Genomic DNA, 22,469 nt, shown 5'->3' on the forward strand with positions numbered 1-22,469 from the left:
GGGGCGGGCCGCTGGGGCCGCGCCGCCGCGCCGCGCCTCGCCGCGCCGCCGCGGCCCCGACCCCCGCCATGGGCACGCTGCTGTGGTGGGACCAGCTGCGGGCGGGCAGCTCCGAGGTGGACTGGTGCGAGGACAACTACACCATCGTGCCCGCCATCGCCGAGTTTTACAACACGGTGCGTAGCGGCGGCGGGCGGCGCTGGCCGGCACCTTCCCGCGGGGTCGGCGCCGGGGCCGGGGCGCGCTCTGCGGGCGGCAGCGGGCGGCCGTTGCCCTGGGCGCGCCGACCGTTACGGCCGTTGGGGCCCCCTCCGCCCGCCCCGCGTGCGCGCGTGCGTGCGTGCGTGCGTGTGTTGGGGGGAAGGGGCTGCGCTGCCCGCCGCCCCACGCCGCCGCCGACCCACGCCGCCGCGCCCGCGTTTCGCCGCGCCGCGTGTGCCTAGGCCACGCGAGGGACGGCCCTTCGGTCAGAGATGTGGTACTACTGAAAGAGGTCTGGACGACTTGATTTTTGTAGGCGGTTCAGACAGGGCTTTCGCCGGGCTGTTCAGTCAGTGATACAAAACAGACCCTGTTCTCTTCAGTGTCACGCCTCGTGTCACCCACCGTGTTAGAGTATTTCCATGCTTGATTGCCTGCGTCTGAGATCCCGTCTACACAGGTGTGTGTCACTTGACGGTGCATGAGGCAGTGAGAGATTGGGAACAAATGCTTCTTGCTGCAAGGATTTCCCCAGATAAATTAGGCTCTGTGAGATACGTATCTTTCAAAAACGAATTGGCTTGGGGTTGCAGACTGAAATCTGAAATATACTGCTGAGAGAAGAAGAGGGTTTTGTGTAGGAAGATGGCTTGAGTGAGGAAGGAGAGGGGAGAGGACTAGTGTGATTGCAGGTTCCTCTCACTAAGCTAGGGTTTGCCGCTGAATCTTCTCACCTGCCCCAAGACTTACTTTCAGGTCCTGGAGTGAGCATGTGAGAAAATACTCTAATGTGAAAAAATACTCTCAAGAGCACAGCCAGACTGCTCTGGAGTGAGCAGCTTGGAAGGAGAGTACTGCTTCTTACAGCTTGTTTATGTATTTACAGTGATAAATAGATTTGCTAAAAAGTGAGATAATGTGGCAGGCTTTATAGTAGTTTGTGTTTTCACGAAAAGTATGTTGTCAGGATGGAAGCCTGCAAATGCCATGCATAGGTTGTTGCGCCAGGTTTTCTGTTTTCTGTAGTGGGTAGTGCATGCACGAATAAGGGGTTGGTGCTTCTGCTTTGTCTGATTTTTCTGATTTAAGATGTTCTTTAAGCTTTTTTCCCCCAAATTTCGTCCTCCTCTGAGCTCTTCCTCCCTTGGCTTCTTTTATCTGTGTTTCTTAGCTTGCTAGCAGCAGATGATAGTGCTGCACTCAAATCAAAGAAAGAAGTAGGTGTCTGGCTTCACTCACTCAGGTTTTATCAAGGACTTTTTTCTTGTGGGTGCTGCATATTTATAACGAGTAATACCACTGCACACTACACACATTACTCTCTTGTTGATTTTCCTGTAATTCACTGCCAAAATCATCTCAGTGGTGACAGGTCTGTGCTGTTGGGAAACTTCAAGGGTGAGGGGGGAAAACTATCTACTTTCTTTGTTTCAGTGAACACAGCTGTTTTTACTGTGTGAGACCCCAAAACAATCAGAGGAAAAGCTCAGGATAATCAAAAAGTTTCTTAATGAATGCTACAGTATTTGGAAGCTAGCTACACAGGCAGATGGATTTCCCACAGACTGTACTGAGCAGATTAGCTGTGGTATAGAAACTGGCAAAATACCAGGAACTGCAGGTATGTCTCAATGAGCAAGTGAGGTTCCAGACAGGAGGTAGGGAAGCAAAGCAGGCAGTTTACCCTGGAGCCTGTGGTTTAGCAGCAGCTATGTATGAATGAGCAAACTCTACACTGAAAGTGTGAGGAAAAAAAGAGTCTGCATTGAGGGTAGATACGGAGGAGATTTAGCTTCTCTTCCCTAATAACAAATTGTTGTGAGGGGTTGTGTTCTGTGTTTCCCGTTTCTGAAAATTAAGACAGTTTCATTTGCAGTGGGTTGATGGGATTGTATGACCCATGTCTTGGAAAAGCCAAGTGTTCACAGGACAATTGGGAAATTTTGGCCCTCTTCTAATAATTATCTAAAGTAGAGTCCAAATTTTATTGCTTCTTAGATAGCTCAATTCTGAGTCCGATTTGACACCTGTTGAAGTTCTAGGCAGGATTCTTCAGCAGACTTGGATCTAGGTCTTTAATCTGTAGAGTAAAATCTTGCTAATCCACATTTTAAATGATCTTGCCTAGGATCGGAGTTGTAGTTGAGGTCTCATGCAAAGATATATTTACACATGAAGCTGGAACAGCTTATCTGAAAAGTACTAAAAAAAATCAATTTAGTTATTATAGTGGGATGCAATCTTGTTCTGTCATACATAAGTTTAACCTGATCTAATTAAAAGGAAAATTAAGGTGTACATCGGTATTACATCAATAGGAGAATATCTTTGCAGATAATTTGTACTGATTAATCAAACACGTTTTAGAAACATACATGAACAAGACTGATGTGATTTGGTGTTCAGATCCTACATTCTTTCAGTGAAGAGACCATGCAATATTTTGTAACTCAAAACTCAAAAGAATGATTAGAGTGAAACGAGATTTTTTTCCTGAAATTGATGAAGTAATGTGTCCTGATGAGAGCTTGTACAGATATGCCCAGATGCTGAAAGTACAGTTCATGTGCAGACATCTTTGTGAAAAAAAGATGTCTTGTTTGGATTTTAAGCATCTGAAAACTAACAGTTTTTTTCTCTTACTACTTAAGTCAGTACCTTTCAGTTTAGTATGCTGCATTCAGTTATGCATATAATATGTATTTCCTGCCAAGTTTCTATTTAAAGAGGGAATTGCTGGGGTTTTTATTGTTCTTGTTTTGTTCCTTACTCGTAAGGAGTTAAAAGTTTTCAAAAGCTATCAAATAGTCTTAAGAGTGTGAGAATATGGCCATATTGTCTGTGCTGCCTTTTTTCTACTACAAAAGTCTTTTACCATTGTGAGTGGCATGCTCATTGATCAAGATGTAGAAGATACAGTCCCTCTGAACTCCCTCAGAGCTACTTGATTCATTTTTGCTATTTTCTCACAAAACAGCAGTGCAAAACATGCTGCCTTCATGGTTGAACACTGCAGCAGCTCTCTGAGAGACTTAACAAGTAGTAAAAAATACATGATCTTTGGCAGAACTGCAGGAAACATCACATGTCAGGACTCTGGCCAGATGTGAGCAAAGTTATGCAGTTGTAATCTAAACCTCTGGCATTCTCTCCACGGCCTGTGCCCTATATTTCTTTTGAACAATTAGCAGTTGGAAATAATCTAAAGGCCCAGAATTGTATGAAACAGAGGGTGGACTCTTATTGATGGGATGCCTATCTGTTTTCCAGAATTGTAATGTAGAATTGTTCCCCTTTGCTGATTCCAAAGGAAATTGTCTGTACTGTTATTACTAACTTTTGCACTATATGGACATTTGGTTTGTACGTTAGCAAACCATACCAGCTAATTGTGTAATACATCAAAAATTGCACATGCAAAATACTTTTGGAAACTACAGCTCAAAGGATAGATGCCATACTTGGAAAGGATAGTGTTAATAGTTGCAGTTTATTTAAAGGCAGGGCCCTTGTAGGGCCTACAATAGTAAGAGAGAATAAAAACCAGTAGGTTAGTTCTGGTCTTGATCTGGTTGAATCCTTGGCTTAAAACTGAGTAAACTTAAGGAACTAGTTTGAGAAATTGCTCCAGGGACCCGATTGAATATAACTTGTGAAAAATACTAGTTATGGTGTATATGAAAGAGAACTAAGCTACTGGGTGAAAGAAACAAGTGAGTATTGTGTTTTTGTAAACTTAATAGAAAATAATTTTAATACTGAAAATACCTAAACTTTTACAGTGTTAAGAAATAGCATTGGTGGCCATTCCGTTAAGAATAAATCACAACAAAGCTCTAGATTTTAAATTGCAGTAAAGTCTTATTTCTTCTATAGTCCTTTGTTTATAACTTTCTTTTTCTCTTGATACCTCTCTCTGGCCTAGCTGTGGCTAAAAGGCTACAATTTTTAGAGCACTCTAAGATCCGGTAGGATTTGTTAATGTTCCTGCTGCCAGTATGATATGTTTCCTACTTGTTTTAGGGTTAGGTGCAGCCTTCTAACTCTGTGCCTGGAAAAGCACATAGAACAGTAGAATTCTGGTCCATGAATATCTCCCAGGTGTTGCTAAAGACCTCTGTTGCACAGAACTGGTTCCTTTTTTACAGATAGAAGATGATTCAGTGAAATTATTTGGCTGAACATGCACGTTCTCTTAACAGTGCTCTGCAAATCAATCTATCTCTTAAAGTCTGCTTTAGAAGTCTATATGAGTAACTCTTTGGTCTTCATGCTGCCTCCTCAGGGAGATGCTTCGTCCCACACTCTGATATTGCCAGATGACATTCACAAATAGAGGTGGTGGGAGATTGTCAACTACAAAGACGAAATTTGCTGCCTTAGTAGTTTGAAGGAATTCCAGAAATGGAATCTTGTTACTGAAGAGATGCTTGGTGTGCTACACAATTCATCAGATGATACTCTGATAGCTTTTAGACATCTCATTTATGAGACTACTTTCCTACGTCGTTAGCTAGTGTAGGGGGAGGGAGGACAATTCTGTGAAGGAGCTTAACTTAAACCAGCAGAGCTCTGACCTAGTCTCTAGAGGAGCTCAGCCCTCTCCACAGATCAGTGTAATGTAGGAGTGTGTACACTATGGTAAGAAACAGGCAGACTAAGCCAGCTGTCAAAAGCTGGATAATGTGAATGCCTCCTTGGACAAAGTATGGGTCCATGAGGGTCCGACTATATGACAAAACAACCTGTAGGAGCTAGTAATTGGCCGAAGAGGATAGATCTTTGCGTTGGGTTATGTAGTGCAAAACAGTGGGAGCAGAGAGGTAGCTCTCTGACAGACCTTTCCACAGATTGGCTGAGTGGTAATGTGACCTGACTGCAAGGAGCGTAGTGGCATCTGTTCTGCTTAGAGAGCCTAGTGGCTTGTGCCTTTTAGCTTACTGAAAGCCTTTTATTCAGAGTCATGAGAGAGTCATGAGTTTAGAACTATTCAAGAGTCTTTATTTTTGTATTTTATCTCCATACCCTCCATTCTCCTTGCCCTCTCCCTCAGTTTTCAGAAAACCAGATGCTCATAGTGGTGGAAATACTTGTGATAATCAGACAGTTAATGCACAAAACTGGCACAGCATTAGGACACACGCTGCTACAGATCTGATTTTGATAAAATGTCAAAAGAGCAAAAGAGTTGTTTCTGTCAGTATGAAAACCTCTACCTGCTAATTGCCTAATTACTGATCTCACTTTGTATAGAGAGAAAGATGCAGGATTTTGCTGAGTTCTGGCTTCTCTGTGGATTCATTTTAATCTCTTTTTAAAGAAGTAGTGCTGAAAGCATCAGTGAACTCCTCTGCATTACGCAGTCTTTGCTTTGTCTGAGTACTGTTACCAGACTTCTTTTGGCAGAGATTTGCAGAGTTTTTGCAGTATTAAACTGAGCAAGAGAGAAGCTCTTTCTAGTACTTGAAAGCTAAGACTTTTGAAGGAAATGCAACTTGTCTGTGAGGATGTGCTAGATGGTGCTGAGAAACTGCTCCTGTAATTATTATCATTTTGAATGCTGGCCTAGGAGTACGTTTTGATGAGTCTTGCAAATGTTAATTAAGATGCGTCCATTTTAATCGCGGTAAGCTTTGTTCTCATGCTGTCTCAGACTGTGTAGAGGTTGGACTACAGTAGTTGAGTGAGTAAATGCCTTCATCATATGCCACTCCTGAGTCCATTCTCCACTGGATTGTCATTGTCAGCAGGAATTTGTAAGTGTTTGAAAACAGGGTATCTGTACTTCTGGAGCTCTGTTGGCCCCAGAGCTGTTGTAAATGTTTTTTAGGAGAACCTTATTAGGGCTGATTTTCTCATGGGCCAGGTGTGAGGAATATGAGGAAAACAGGACTGAGGAACTCATCCTTTCCCCTTGTTCCACTGTGAAGCAGTGGTGGAGTCTTTCCCTAGCTGCCCGTTGAACTAGAGCCATGCTGGCTGTTAGAATGGGGTAGTTCATTCCTGAAATAAGCAGATGTTCTATACAGTGACAGCTAATGCTAATCACCGATAAAGCTTTTAAAAAGCTTAAAGAGAGAACTATGCTTTTGGATTGTTGATAAGCAACAGAAAGTGCATCTTTATTCAATTCTTAAGTAAAGGAAAGTTTGGAATGATCTGAATTATCAACCTTTTCATATTTTTGTAAGTAGTTTTCAGTCATACAGCTTTTTTGGTCTTTGTGTCTCAGTTCCCCGGTTACTTGTGTAATGGAGAACCAGGAGAAAAACATCAAGTGTAAAACGATTTACAACTTCTGGCTTTCTTTACCCTACAAAAAAGGGTGAAGGGTAACCTTTTTACCTAACTTGTATTTCAGACCTGCCAGTACGATAGCTATTATTTAGTGACTTGACTTAAACAAAACTTGACTGGCCCTCTATAGTGCGCATACATTTAGTGCTTTTTCCATGTTAGGCTAGACAGACTTTGAGAAGAGTGTTCACATGCTAGGATGCCCTGTTCTGAGTTTGTTTGCTGTTGTGTGCTTCTTGAATTGCAGTTGTCTGAGTATTCGTAGACTCACGGTAGAGTTCCTTTGGGAGCAGATATGAAAGACAATTTAAAGACGTGATAAGCCACATTTTACACTGCTTCCAATTCTTACACTGTTATTAATTTAATGTTATTAAACAAAACATGTTAATGCTTTGTAAAAACAGTTCAGCTTCGACAGAAAGGGCCATACTTTGAGCTGGGGCTTCACTGGATGACAAAATGTTTTTGTAGAAGTTTTAGACAGCCTGTAAGTATTAAAGGTCTGTTTGATTTTCTGTTTGTATTTGATACATTTTATTTTATTTTTTCCTAGATAAGCAACATCTTGTTTTTTGTTTTGCCACCTATATGTATGTGCTTATTCCGTCAATATGCATCCTGCTTCAACAGTGGAATATATTTAATATGGACTCTCCTAGTTGTGGTTGGTAAGTTGATTAGTCTCTGTTTGTCTGCTCGTGCATGAACTGAAAGAGAGAGGAAATTAGTTTTTCCTGCTTGTGCTTGATTGTTTCTGCAAAACAAAGCAACTGTGACGTCTACTGAGGAGTCTGTTGTACTTGCTTGAAGCTGAGGTGCTTGTACTTTCTGGCAGGAAAATGCCTTTAGCCATTTCAGGCTGCTGGGAACTCTCTTAGTTCTGTTCCCTTCCCATCCTTCCTTTGCATAACTTCTTTTGTTTATCTGGGCTTACTCTAGAGCGGTGCTGACCCTCCTTCCTCTGATGCTGTTCCTATAGCAGGAATTGAAAGTGCTCAACACGTGTGAAGAAGATACAGTGTTTGAATTGTCCTGAGGCTTTTTAATGATGGAGCCACATACTTATCCATTTAGTAGATGGAAGGGTCTTAAGCATATTAATGCCCAAAGATGCTTAGAATTTTTAAAGGGCTGTTTGAAACCCTGTGGGGCAGTGTCTCATTTTCCACCTATAAATGCGGCACAGCCTAGTCATCGTATGCTGCTTCCTTTCTTTGAGTTACCTGTTGATGTGCTAGTGAGAAGCGTCAGAAGAAGTTTTTGGGTGTTTTTTTTGTTTGTTTTTGCATTTAATTTCACTATCTGATGTTTTTCGCATATATCTATCTGCTTTGCTAGTGGGAGTCATATCTTTAGCTGTTGCTTTTGTAATGTGTTTTGTAATTAATCTGATGTACTGATGATTTGAATTGCCCTCTTAGGATGGTCAGAATTCCTTTTTTTTTCCTTTCTTTTATTTTTAAAAGCCTATTCAGACCAAATGGTGTCTACTGTCTGTTACTGGGTCCAGATGATGAACAGTATGTTTCAGTCTATACAATATTTTAACTCTTTATTTTGCCTTTTAATTGACTCTTCCAGGAATTGGATCTGTTTACTTTCATGCCACTCTGAGTTTCCTGGGTCAGATGCTGGATGAGCTGGCTATCCTCTGGGTTCTGATGTGTGCTCTTGCCATGTGGTTCCCTAGGAGATACCTGCCAAGAGTTTTTCGAAATGATAGGTAATGCATAGAATGCAATACACTTCCCTGTCTCTTGAAACATATTATCCTAACACCTAACCGTGCATGTAGTGACAGTGGATGGTCATCCAGCCTCATGGGTCCTGCCACTATCTTTTCTCATTGCATTCTCTTCTGTTGTTTATCTCTTAAGCCCATTAGGATTTAGAAATCCTGATTCTAAGGTTCCTGATGATGGGATTCGTGTCCTGTAACTTCAGATCTTGGGATGAAGTGGATTGCTCCTGGAGTACCTGTTTTTTTGTGTTGATTCTAAAGAGAGCCTTAAAAGAGTAATTTATAAAAGCCATAGCTAAAATTAAATGAATAATAGATAAATATAAATTATAAATAAGTAAAATAATAGAAATGGTGTTTCCCACCTCTCTTTGTATATCCTGAAGTGTACATAGCAATAGGCCTGTGGAAGTCAGTTGAATTTTCATCTCAATATTTAAGGCTGTGATTAAGAGTAGTTTTTAAGTATTCAAAGGCTAAATGTGGTGATTGTTTAGAAGCCAACTGTTGTTGTAAAAGGATTGTTTTTGTTTCACGAGGAGTTAAAAGAACAAACGGTGAAAACAATTTAAAGAATTTGCTTGTGATTTGTCTCTCCTACATAACTTGTGGCCACAACTATGTTCACAGTGTTCTTTTACATGATGTAGCCTGAAGTTGAGGTAAAGGAGAGATTTGATTGGCTACGTGAATGTTCAGCACTCTGAAAATTGCTACCTTCTCCCTTCCCGTATTACCATCTGCTTTTTTTCTTTGTTTCCTTTTGTTATGTGCATGATTAGAAGTACTGGGGGAATGGGGTTTGCCCCTAGATTGCCCATTCCTTGAAATTGTTTGCCCTGAAAAAAATGCATCACATATCACTGTGTTACGATCCATGTGGCCTCATGGGCTTATGGTGCGAATTTAGTACTTTTGCATTTTGCAACAGAGTGCTATTACAAGACACTAACTTAACAAGCAGAAATTTTAATAAGGTATTTGGTTGAGGATAAGACTTTCAGATACTTATTTCAACTGAAGAACAGTTTAGTCTCTTTAAGAATTTCTATAATTGTATATATACCCAGAGGAATTGTTTTATATAATCTATCACTATCCTTGTGATAGTTCTCTGTGTATGCTCAAAGTATTGCAAAGAGGTTAAAGTGTTTCTGTATTAAAAGGTATAGAAAGACTTTGAGGGGAACATCCTGTTTCTGTTGAACTTGGTCTTAAACCTGTCAGTAATAATCTCCCAGGATATAGCTGATCCATAAAAAGAATGAGAAGAGGTGAAGGATGTCCCCCAGGCTAAATTTCTGAAAACAGTTTTTGCTAGTATCTGTCAAGGCAGTTATATTTTAAAATCTTGATTCCTTTCTGAAATAGGTAGAGAGTATAATTTGATTGGGGATGCATAACCCAAAGCAGGCTTATTTACATTGCTGTTTTTTTTTTTTTTTTTTTTTTTTTGCTTTGCCTAACTACTCCTGTATAATCATATCTATCCTGTGCTCACTGCTGTAATCCTTATGTTCTGTGTCTTCTTTGTGTTCTTTAATGTTACTATCCACTGTCTCCTATCTGTGGTCTCTTTAAGATCATTAAGGCATTTGCATCAGATCCAGAACTTCCTCCTTAAGTAACTTAATGCTGGAGACCTGCCTTCCAGTGGAAGCATGTAATGCAAATGGCAGATGGAATGAGCTTGGTGGAGATGAGAATGATTCTTGGGACAGAGAATGGTCCCTACTTCAGATGGAGAATTAAAGAGAGAACACCGATCTTCAGGCAGTAGCCTTTCTTATAAAGCTGTAGGCTAATAGTTCAAGGGCAGTATGGTGATCTCTTCTCTTGGTCCAAGGTTGACACATTTATAATCAGAATGTAGTCTGAGTTGGGAAGGCACACCTAAGGGTAGAAGCAGGGATTAATCTGTGACAACTAACGATGTTACCCAACTTGAGTGTTTATTCCTCCTCCAGCACAGGTTACTGCTGAACATAACATACTGACTGTGCCTCTGCCGCCATAGGTTGGTCTGTTACCTTAGTGCAAGCCCATCATGGTGGTAGTTTTAGCTGTGGTACAAACTGAGATGTTGATGTACATGTGCTTTAATGTATTCTACCATTCCTGCACTAGAGCAGCAGCTTCTGACAGCAAGGGGAGTCAGACAGCTGAGGAGAAGCAGTGATTTAGGCCAACACTGCTAGATTCGCCAGAGCCCAAATTTTCAGTGTCCTCAGAAGCTATTCAGACCAGCACTAGGAGTCTTTTTGGTTCCAACCCAGAAAAGTGGGGAGGAAGGGAGCACAAAGGTGACTTAAGGGAGTATTTGCATTCCTGAGCCTTGGCTCTAGCTATTTTGCTACTTGCTCTGGAGATCTTGAGCAGAACCCAGCCCTATGCGTACATTTCTGTAGCATACCATTGTATTAGATTGTTTTTTTCGTATATGAAAGAAGCACTTTATGACTTAAGATTCTTTTGTTGCCTCTCCAGTCCTGCCACAGACAGGAAACAAGATGTTTAAAATACAAAGCCATGTAACTGGAAGTTTAAACAATATTTAGCATGAATTTAATTCAGAAGTTTTCCACTATAGGGCCCAATTTCATGGTGCCCTATGCACAATGCTAGAGGTGATTTCATTTACGCTAAGAATATACCAAAATATAATCTTTAAAAAAATGAATTTGGTTAGAAGAAGATGTTCTTGTTTACCTTGTAGTTTTCACTAATATTCAAGGCTTAGAAGAGATAAAGGAAAATAAAATACAGACTGTAACATGACTGTAGAAAGTGTTAGGGATAAAAGTGTCCCCAAAATTAATGCTAAAATATAGGAATGATGGCACGACACTGCTGTGGGGAGGTACAATTCCATGTACTGAGATGAATTTGTTCTTGGTTTATTGTGGCAGGAGAAGGATTAGAGTAGGGCCTTGGGATTTGAAACCAGTGATTAGTGTGTTTGTTTGTATACGTGGGGTATGTGAGTGCGCACATACACGTAATTGCTTCAGAAGACTGCACACCTGTGGGGATTTGTGTATGTGATTAACTCTGCATGCCTATGTAAGTCAGTGCAGGATTCCCATCCACTCTATGCACATTGTCTTTAGACCTAAACCTACATTTTTTTTACATTAACATCTTTTTAACTTATGAAAAGCTTTGAATTTAACACAATTTTTCTTTCCTCTCAAAAATTTAGGAGCCGTTTTAAAGCTGCTGTAGGTGTGCTTTCTGGAATTACTACCTGCCTTGCCTTCATCAAGCCTGCTATCAACAACATCTCGCTAATGACTTTGGGTGTTCCGTGTACAGCTTTGCTCATTGCTGAGCTGAAGAGGTGAGTACGTTTTTCCTGATACAGGATTACCTTCTAAGATCCTTAGGTAATTATGTGATGATAGAGTAAATCTGACTTCAATGGTTATGATAACAGATCAGAAATGTGTCTGTCACATCATGCATAGCACTGATCTGGTATAAACTTGCCCTGCCAGTTCAGACATTTTTGTGAAGGATTTTTTTTTTTTCCTAGGCAGTTGTGCCAGGTCATTTATTATATGTCCTCTTGCAACATTTCTCTTACTGTGACCTGGTGTGACTGAAATTTGATCATTTATTGTGGAATCATGACAAGCTTTTCATTCTAGTCACAAATTTGCTTTTCTATTTCATGGTCTACAAAAGGATGAAGCTCATCAGTCTGGGTACTAGAGGGAACATAGGGGCAAGGCACAAACTCGATGTGCTAAGATCTTGATGTGCTAGCTCTCAAAACTGATTTAAGTCTTACACTACTTTGCCTTGTGAGGACACTGATAATGTGGTGGAATCAGGCTGGTAAACAAAGTTAAAGGCATATATATTACAAAAGGTCATATTTCATTAAAATGTGTGGAGATACAGTATCTGCTTTTAGAGAGTTAAGGTGCAGACAAACTTTATTTTGAACTGATGATTAAAAAAGGACCTAGGGTGACATATAGCCCTCTTAATCAGAGGGCATGTAATACTTTGTATCTTTTGATAAGTTCTTAAAGGTAAAAGGCAAATAATTAAAGATTTTACTTTAAGTTGTGCTGATCCCTGGGGGATGAGATGCATTCTTTCAAACTCCGAAGAGTCATTTCATCTCTTTTTGCACTAGGAAGAATAGTCTGAATGTTGTTCAGAATGAGTGGAATTCTCCCATTCTCCACCACTGCAGTAAGTAGAGGGCTGTGTTTTCAAGTGAGGATTTTCTGCCTCATATTCATCCTTGTTGAGGAGAGAATTTTATTGCAAAGAGTGTTATGTTCCTAATGCTGAGCACATTGGGTAGGCTATATGGTAAGAAGTAATGGGGGTCTGAGACAGTCAAAAGAACAAAAAGTAGTTAGAAACGAACTTGTCCCTGAAAGACAAGGAAATTGTAAGACTTTATTCTCTTTTGTGTCCTTCACATGCCTCATAAAACTTTTAAGCTTGTATAAGGGATGATGTCAGGAAGAAAGCAGATGTGGATCCTGTTGTTTTTTGGTACAAGTTAAATAACCGTTGAAATTACAACATTATCAAATTAGAATGGTTCATTGATTCATCATCAGCCATGTAACTATCTCAAGTGTGCAAATAATAGATTATTGAGTCCTAATAAAACAGTGAAGGTTTACCCTAGCTTCAAGTCTATCCATTCACATTTGATTGTCCTACTGGAAATGTAGCTGTGGGGAGCCCTACTTTATTTCCACAGGTTGCTCACAACTCCCTTATTCCTTGACTAAAAGGTTAAACAAAAAGGTTAAAAAAACAGGTTATAAAGGAAGATTCTTACATAAAAATGAATAGTTTGCAGCAGGATCAGGCTGTTAACTAGAGCCTAGCAACTTTCACTAACTTAAAGAAAAGCCTAGGTACGTGGTTGTGATGCTAGAAGATTATACTGTTAAAAGGGTTTAGCAGTTCTGTCCCTAATCCAGCAAATGGCTGGGGACAGCAGTGTCTGAAAAAACTTTTGTGTTTAAATCACTGCTATTTGTGTTAAATGTCAGAGCACAGTGCATTGCACAGGCAAAAGATGCGAACAGAAGCTTTGTGGGGTCCAGCTTTTTTCAGACTAAATTAGGGATAGGAGTATATTACACATCAGCAGCAAAACAGAATGAGTGGTATTTTTAGACTCTGAGCTGATGGGTTCCTTTACAGGTATGTTCTGAATGCTCAGTATCCACCTCTGTTTAGAAGTAAAGAGAGTGAGATGGCTTTATGTTTTTTACCAATATGCAGTTAGTGTTTGGAATAAATCTTCCCACTGTAGTGAAATCCACAATAGGTAGGAATGTCTCCTTAACAAGAATAGCTCTGGATCCAAAGCAATTGCCACTGTAGGAGTTCAAGACTCTATGTTAGATGGTTACAGATAATGCAGGAGTATCACCCAGCTCAGCAGGCTCTGTTCTACGCTTCATACTTGACTCTTTCTAACTCTGAGTAGTTTTGCAATGTGCCCTGCAGTATCTAGTTTGCAGTTTATAAATATGAGATGCAATTCCTGCTGGTGATACTGAGCAAACCTGTCATTACTGCCTGTACCATTTTCGTGACTGATCTTGTGGTGGGAAACTGTATTTTAATAAGCTCTCAGTTTTCTTTTGTGGCCTTAAACTCTTTGAAGCATGTGGTTTAATTTTTGTCTTTGAGTAGTCAAACTATTCAGATGCTGGTAGGTATGGCCAGTGACTAAAGGAGCTGGATGTTTGAGGACAATCCAAGAGGCTTATCTTAAATGCTGTTTACTTCTTTCAGATAGGCCCAGAAAGACTCCACATTTTTGAATACACAAGTGTTTAGCATAGTAGTCTGGTTTTACCTGTTGAGTGCACAAAATTGAGCCATGCTGATACCCTCTGAGTTTTCTGTGTTTGGCTTCTTGCTCTTTTAAACTATTAACTGCATGTCCTTTAAGAAGTGGAAGTAATTCTCAGCATTAAAGGGAGAGAATTAAGCCTGTATATTTAATAGAGCAGTGTTTTTGGACCAGTAATGATTTTCCCTCTTTTCAGAAGGGATTCATACTGTCTACAGCTATTTAGAGAAGTGACCTGCATGAGGATGATTTACCAGTATAATTTTACTGGTAAAAATGTACCAATTTTTGATAATTCTTACTAGGGTGTCTCATAAGAGCACGTTAGGAAGAAATCTTGTAGCTGTGTTCTGGAACTTCATAGACAAATATCTCCTTGACCTTTTTTTCATGCTTTTTATAGCCTTTTAAATTTAAAGACACAGTTTCAGAGGATGGAGGAGAAAAAAAAGCATTTTCAAAAAAGCGGTGTAGACAGTCTTAAAGCCATCTTAGGCCTGCTTCTGATTCTGTTGGTTGCTTGTCACATGGGTTGGAGTATTCAGGCTTAAGAAAAAGCCATTTTGGTTTTTATGTTGTCTGGAATATTAGTATTGGTGGCAGTCATGTGGTTTTTTTTTAGGAAAACAACTGATACCTTTCTTGTGGAGGAGATTGCAACAGGCAATTTAGTTGGCATATAAAGCACTTCTCTGAATAAATGATCATAGATGTGATGATTCTGAATGACAGATTATTTACAGATGGCTTAAAAAAGAAATGACAAGCCCTAAAACCAACTTGTCTGAAGGACGCTGAAGAAAATCCTCCATCAACAGGATTATGCATTGGGTAGCTTTTCTGTCATTAATCCAGTAGCTATAAAGGAGCCTCCAGCTGAGCTTTAAGAGTTTCTTAATCCCAAATGCCTGTTAAATGTCAACTGAAACAGTGAATCAAGAGTGAAAAAATATCTTACAGGTTTGCAGGGAAAACTGTACAGATTCTTGAATTTATAGTACACCAAAGTCAGGTATATTGCTGCTTCTGCTCCTGATACTTCAACATATTCAGAAAAGTATTTCTGGAAAGAATTACATTGTATGTGTTTTAACTTTCTCCAAATGCTGAGCTGAGCTCCTTTGGTAAAGCTCTGGGAGCAATTGCAGTTCTGCTTTTCCACCACAGAGAGGCAGAAGGCATTCTCTTATTCTTGATGTCTTCATGGATTGATGCTAAGTGGTCAGAGATTGTCTTACACATGAGGGAAGGTATAGTGACAAATTTTTCTTTGGGACAGAGTTAGTATAACCACTGATAGTGAATGTGGAGTAGCGTGCAGCTTGTAGGATGTGTGTGGCCATGGAGACAATTAGCAGCTAATGTTAGAAAGGTTTTTGACAGGTTTTGACCTTTGAATGTATCAAACCAGAATGACAGATTTCAGGCTGATAAATGTTTTGTGTGCAAGAAAGAAAGGTCAAAGAGCTTTTTGATTGTGCTGCACTATGTTATGAGAAGATGGTATTGTTTAGTATGTTGTGGACAGTCACGTATAAAGATGATCAGAGAGTGTAAATACTATTGCAATGCATGCAGTAAAGAAGTGCTTGCTTATTCTTACACATTTTAATTGCATCTGAGTTTTACAAGGTTAGGTGGCCCTTTAATTGGTTTCTGTGCCAAGCTTTGCACACCTCCCAGATCAAGTAAAATGGTTGCTTAGGAAGACTGGTGATTCAGAGTCAGATCTACAGAGGTGACTGGATTAGGGTCTGTGGGGCAGCGAGGTAGGCTCACTGCTGATCTGCTGAAGAGGGAGAGGCACAGAGACATTCTCAAGAACTTTCTGGCAGAGGTCTAACACCTGAAAGATCAGCATGGAATACGTAGGCCTCTCTTGAGGACTTTTGGACAAAGGAAGGGCCTGTGGGGCACTCGAGGTTGACGTACATTTTTTTTTTAAGAGTGTAGAAACAGAAGATGAGCTATGATCCTGATGAAGCTGAGTATATCTGATTATACAAGCTGGAGAACTTGCTCGTTTGTTTACTCTTGAGATGTAGTTCAGACTAGTCACTTTAGACAAATTAACATAGTTCTCTGATTAAGTTTGGGAGTGCTTATTATATGTGTCACTGACCTGAGAAGGGCAACTCATAGAAGTAGGAATTTTCCTATAGTGCTACAAGGATCAGGCCCCTGGAAAATTCACTAACTTAAAAAAAGTCAAATCATAGTTTTTGTTCTTGCAGAAGGCAGGAAAGCTGAACCATACTTTCTCCCTGGCCATATAGAGCTAATTGTATCCCAGTCTGGTGTTGCTTTATGGATACTGGTAACAGCAGAACTGCATCTGCTGGCACCAAGAGGCCTAACTCCAAAATAGCTACTCTAGGTAGACAGCAAACTACTAACTTACACAGCATTTGGGGACTTGAAGAGTGTATTGATGCCTCTTTCTTTTTTCTTTCCCTCTCTCCCCCCGCCCCGATTTTGTTCCTGTGTGCAAAGCTGCATGGTTCATAGAATAGTTCCAAGATGCGGAGAGAACAAAGTCTCACACAGACAAGTCAAATGTGTGAGTGTTTTAGTGTACCTGCAGCCACACATAATGCTATGCAAGTACCTTGGCATCTGCTGTTATATTCAGTGATGATCAGCTGCAGGCCACATTGCATATGAGCACAGCAAATGTTTGTGTTCTTTTTCTCTCTGGAGTACCTCTGAGTAAACAGGTCTGATTTCTTGTAGAGGAAAACAACTGCTAACTGAGAAATTCTGTCTGAGATTTAGAAGCCCACACCATCTACTAAAGCATGCTTGCTTGCCTAGATCTTTTGGGTAAAAGCTAAGTAGTTCTCTGGAACAGCTATGTTATACTTTACTAATTTATAGGGAAGAAAACAACCAATGAAACAAAAACAAAACAATCCTAGAGAGTTCCTTTTTCACTCATCTTGATATAATGAGAGCTTAATGAAAGAGGGAGTATAAACATCTCTGAGCATTTGGTGAATGGCTGGTCATTACCGGGCAGTATGTATGACTAGATTCTCTTAGATTTTCCCTCAGTAGGGGACTATGTGGGTGTTTATCCAATATCTGCACAGTGGTATTTAAGACAGTATCTAACAAGGAGCTGCTGAGTAAAAGGTCTCTTTTATGATTTCAGCATTGCCTTGGGTTAGTGCCTCATTTACTGTGAATAAATCTCCTGTCTTCAGGACATTTGTGGTAGAGCCATTTTAAAGGTGTGTGTCTGGTATTCCGAATCGTATTTTAAAATACATATAGCCAAACTGCACATTACAAAGGAAGTTTTGTTTTATTTTACAGCAACTTCTTTGTGTTTCTCTCCTCAGGTGTGAAAACCTGCGTGTATACAAACTGGGTCTCTTCTCAGGACTTTGGTGGATGCTAGCACTTTTCTGCTGGATCAGCGACAAAGCATTTTGTGAGATCTGGTCCTCATTTAACTTCCCTTATTTGCACTGTGTATGGTAAGTGTTCTGTATAAGCTCCACTGCTTGATTCAGGTGTGACAGGTCTTCAGCAGAGTACCTTTCTGGGCTTTGCATGTAGACTTCAGATGGGTATTTCTGGTTAGGGCTAGATAGTTTTACTGGTAAGATTGTAAATCAGGAACAAGTCTCACCCTATCCAAGGTGGTAGACTTAGGAAGTTCCTTGGCCTAATCAGATGCTTCAGATGCTAAGGTGATTAATTGAACTGAACTCCTAGTCCTACTGGTTACTAAAAATTTCATAACACTGCTCAGCTGAAACAGTGGCTATAAAAGCTTAAACTTCCACCATTAACAGCTGTGGATGAAGGGGCAGCAGTGAAGAGCTTTGTACCTTTTCTCTTTTACCATCCAGCAAGTTGTGCTCTCTAAGTGTCATATCTCAGTCTTTCTACACAACTCTGTCAGGTGCATAGAAACCAAAAAGCTGCAGTCAGTTTAGATCAAGGATAAACAAAACAGTTTTATACTTTGCCTTCTCGGTATTTTTTGCCTGCCCAGAAAGAAGGGGACAAATAGTACCAGGAAGAAAGGATGAAGGAGGGATTGATTTTAGAGCATGATGATATGTTTGATCCCTTTCTTGAAATTATGTTACTGAATTTTTCTTCTTTTGGGGTGGGGATTCTGTCTCCTCAGGCACATCTTGATTTGCCTTGCGGCTTACCTAGGCTGCGTCTGTTTTGCTTACTTCGATGCTGCCTCTGAGATCCCTGAGCAGGGCCCTGTGATAAAGTTCTGGCCCAGTGAGAGATGGGCATTCATTGGCGTTCCATATGTCACTCTTCTCTGCGCACATAAGAAGTCACCTGTGAAGATCACATGAAGTCAGCCATGGAATGGGATGGATTTTCAACTTACATTCTAGCACAGACAGTACTTAATTAAGGACAAATGAATAAGGCTGTATTTTATCTTCTTCCTAAGATACACAGCAATCCCATGTGTCATAGTAACAGGTGGCAGATGTGTTCTTTCCCCTCTTTCTGGGAAGAGATGAGAGGAAGCAGAGGGGTGGAGGCTCTTGTACACTGAAGTAAGAACCCTACCTGCTCTGGTTGGCTCTATTTTGCACTCTGTCTTGAGTGTAACATTTCTGTCGTTGAAAGCTCTTTCCAAATATGAAAGTCAAGGAAGAATGTTTTCTGTGATAGGTCACCTCTGGAGCTTGATTCATGTATTTTGTAACTTTGGACTTAAGGCCTTCTTTGTAAAAGAAGCTGTTCAGAGATGCGTATATTCCATCTCGGTGTTCTTCCCAACTCTTATTTAGAGTGGTTGCGTATGGCCACAAGAGTGTGCTCTAAGCTTGTGCTCCATGGTTGTTTGTTTAGCACAGGGAAGCCAGCTGTGCATCACACACATCACATTGGCTCATAGAGCGTGTGGTTGTTTCCCCAAGTGCAGCAGGAGACCTCTGCAAAGTGACTAAGTTGCTGGATGACTGGATTCAGTGCAGTTAGGCAATGTAAATTCAGGAATAAATGATGGAAAAATCAGGCCCTAAAACTAAATATGAATTCAGGGTTTTTTAATGTTTCTGTATTTCTACTGATTTGTGGACACCTGTACACTGCATATTTCTTTCTTATGAAAGTGTTACAAAAGTCCCTCTCTACCTATGCAGGCACATTTGGGCTTGAATTTGGCCTTGGAAGCTCCCACAGAAGCATGTACACTAACTTCAGTAAGAGGATGAGGTCAGCATAGACTGACAGTGCTATAAAAACTTAGGTGTCTAGCTGTATGTCTAATTAGAGAGTGTAATTTCTCATCAGTGCTTTGGAAGGACACAGGAACAATAGTTTAGTGCTTGAGTAGTACATTTAGAAAAAAAACAAGGTGAAGACTTAGGTTACGCTAAGGAGCGAAATGTGGCATTCGCTCTTGCACTGTTACAAAGGAATAGTAGATAAAAATCTGTTATTTGTTCTCAGCCTGCTTCGTAAGGATAAGGGATATCTAGATCTAGTTTATTTTAAGGTTATACTTTGGGGTTGAGATCCAGACATGGCTGTGAGTCTTACAAGCTGTTTATGTTAGATCTGTTTACAAAATAATGCAAAGTGCAGGCATGTTGTTTAAATGTTAGCAGCTGCATATGCTAATAGCTGCAGTTTAAGGGGAAGCAGTATCTGCTGTCATTCTGCCTGCTATCAGAACTGTAAGGGGGTTAAGGACCTGAACGTGCAGTTTTAGTAATAAATGATGTTTCCTATTTGAACACAGGACCAGGAAATACCATTTGCTTTATTTTTTGCTAGTAAGCCTCATACTATACGTGTTTTTTATCAATGTGAAAATGTTCTGTCTACAATAGCATCTTTAGGAAGATGATTTTTAACAAGAACTTTGGGGTGAATTAGCTTTCAAGCATTGTGAAACCTTTCAGATAACTTTTCCATTTGTATTTATGCTCAGAAAACAAGAGTTGAGAGATACACTGTTATGCTTAAAGCAAAGTTGTTAGTGGGAGATGTAGCTGTTTTTTTGGTAGGTTCGAAGTGGGTAAGTAGCCTGCTGACTTTTGAAATGTTTGCATTTTACAAAGTGACTGTGAGATCAAAAAAGCAGCCAGAATTTTTCACTTCAGTGGACCAATGAAGATTTATACCACTGCCGAAGATTTATATGATAGAAACATGTTTTTCTGGACACTCACTCACATAATTTTTATATGGGACTTCTAACAATTCATGTAGTAATATTTGTTACTCTTTGAAACACAATCCCCTTTTCCTTTTTCTTCCTCTCTTCCTGATTATGGAATGCTCAGTTTCAAACACTTTTCAGGTATTAAAAGTCTTATAATTAGATCTTTATGCAGATAGGGTTGCTGGCTGGAACCCGGCTAAGATTGCTGTCACCTGGAATGGCCCTACTTTGAGTAGATTTCATCAACATTTTTAATGAAATAGTTATGGTAAATAAGTTATTTTCAGTATTGATTGGGAAGTTAGTAACTGCTGATACATCTACTGCTGAAAGTGACTAGAGCCTTCCTACTTAATATTTAGCTCTCTGATTTAAAGGGCTCTAATGGACCTGCTGTCAACTACTGTCTTCTGCTGTGCAGAGTCTGACTGCTCACAAAAATGTGATTTTTGTGGTTTAAAAAGTGGCAGTAATATATTCTACTATTAAAGAAGTGAATGAATGCATGTACAGACTGAGAATCATCTTCTGTATTTTTTATTAACTAACCTCTAACCTTTATATTTTTAATAACAGATTCTGTGAACAAATTTCACTGTCTGGTATGCAGAACTCCACTGTAGAACTAATTGGGGATATTCCACTATAACAGCAGTTACAGTGCAGCTACAGCATTTTTGGATGTAGCTATTGCACTTTATGTTAAATTAATCTTAACTAAGCCCTTCTGCCAAAAGCCACTCAAAAAAAAAAAAAAAAAAAAAAAAAAAAAAAAAGCCTGCAGCTTTTACTAGATTCACAGCTTCAAGGATTGTACTTTGGACTAAGACTGCAATCTAGGATAACATGAGCACCCAACAAAGCATGTAATTGGCATACAGGGGTGGTTGTGCACTGCCCTGGTCCTACAGGTGGATAGACATGTGGACAAGTAGGCACACTATACTGGAGTGTAAGTGATGTATAGACACTCATTGAGTTTTAAAATTGCAGCATGTTTTCCTACCGTGTTGGCAGGAGGTGACTGGTTCCCCAGTCCTTAGGTTCAGTTAGTATTTTAGCTTAACTAGCGGATAGTATGTGTTGGGTATATTCTGTATATTGCTGTGACATCTGTCCATCCTTCCTTCAGTGTTTTATATATATTTAAGAAAGGATCTTCAGCTCCCAGTGATAGCAAACATTTACCAACTCACAGTCAGTAAAAATTAAATAGTATGTAAGGTTTTTTTCTCCATCTCAGTTGAAGTCTGTATATTGAATGTTTGTGGGAAGTATCTAATACTTTGCCATATTAAACTGCATTTAGAATAAATACTGTTTGTGTCTTCATGTATCATGTTCATGGAGAGGAACACAGCTGCCAGTATAATGCCTGGAGCAAGACAGCTTATAGTGAGGCTGGCTCCTCCCTGATTCCAGCAACAGCAGTTTTGATATTTAGGAGAAGAGAGACTGCATTGTTTGTGAGACCATTGATCAGCAAGATGGAAATCACATTACTGAACAAATAAACCAATGTTTTGCAATCCAAATAGAACAAGTACTTGGAAACGGCAAGTACGTGAATGAGGAGGGAGGAACAAACAGCAAGAAATGGCTAAAAGTGAATGGTTGTATTTCCAAAATCCGGAGAATGAGGTCAGAGTGAATATATTTGGGAGAATACAGTTTGAATCTTCACTATTCGTTGCTCAAGACTATGCTCACAAATTCGAGAAATAATGGTACCTTTTAGCCTTCTGCCTTCATCTCCCCCCTTACACTCTACTTACTACAGTTCACTACACAAAAAAGACCTTCCATGTGACATTTGCAGATCCATAGAGGCTGATGTGATAGGGCTTGAAATAACCATGATGTGAAAATGCAGCTATAATTTAAGAATGTTACTCACTCAGAGTTAATGTCAGTAGTTGGCAAGGTGTCAAAAACAGATAGTTTTCTGTCACCCAGCCTGCTCTATCTGGAAATTATTGACATATTTTCCCATGGAAACAAGGCTAGCCTGATTGTGCCTCTACGTCTCTCTGATAACTCCAGAGTTTCTGGCTTATTTTGACCAAATCAGATGGAAATAAATGTCTCAAAGATAATTTGCTAAACACTGTGTAAAAGGGATGGTCAGGTAGAGAAGCCAGGCCTGTGAGAAAAGCTGGCTCCTGAACTGTGTTACTGAAGAAGAGAGAATCTACCAAGGAAAGAAACTGAAAAGATCCTAG

General features: G+C 40.0%; 1 protein-coding gene across 2 annotated transcripts; it reads left to right on the top strand.

The window, feature by feature from the left end:
• Positions 1–34: 34 nt before the first annotated feature.
• Positions 35–21,562, top strand: ACER2 (alkaline ceramidase 2). Of its 2 annotated transcripts, none has more exons than XM_062600330.1 (6): positions 35–176; positions 7,055–7,169; positions 8,083–8,224; positions 11,445–11,582; positions 17,432–17,569; positions 18,232–21,562. In XM_062600330.1, the coding sequence occupies exons 1-6, from the start codon at positions 69–71 to the stop codon at positions 18,416–18,418; spliced, it is 828 nt and encodes a 275-aa protein (XP_062456314.1). In that variant the 5' UTR covers positions 35–68; the 3' UTR covers positions 18,419–21,562. The 2 variants fall into 2 exon arrangements, with proteins under 2 accessions (XP_062456314.1, XP_062456315.1); XM_062600331.1 differs by lacking the exon at positions 35–176 and adding an exon at positions 470–661.
• The last annotated feature ends 907 nt before the right edge of the window (positions 21,563–22,469 follow it).

This window comes from Rhea pennata, chromosome Z (assembly GCF_028389875.1).
Source record: "Rhea pennata isolate bPtePen1 chromosome Z, bPtePen1.pri, whole genome shotgun sequence".
NCBI classification, from domain to species: Eukaryota; Metazoa; Chordata; class Aves; order Rheiformes; family Rheidae; genus Rhea; species Rhea pennata.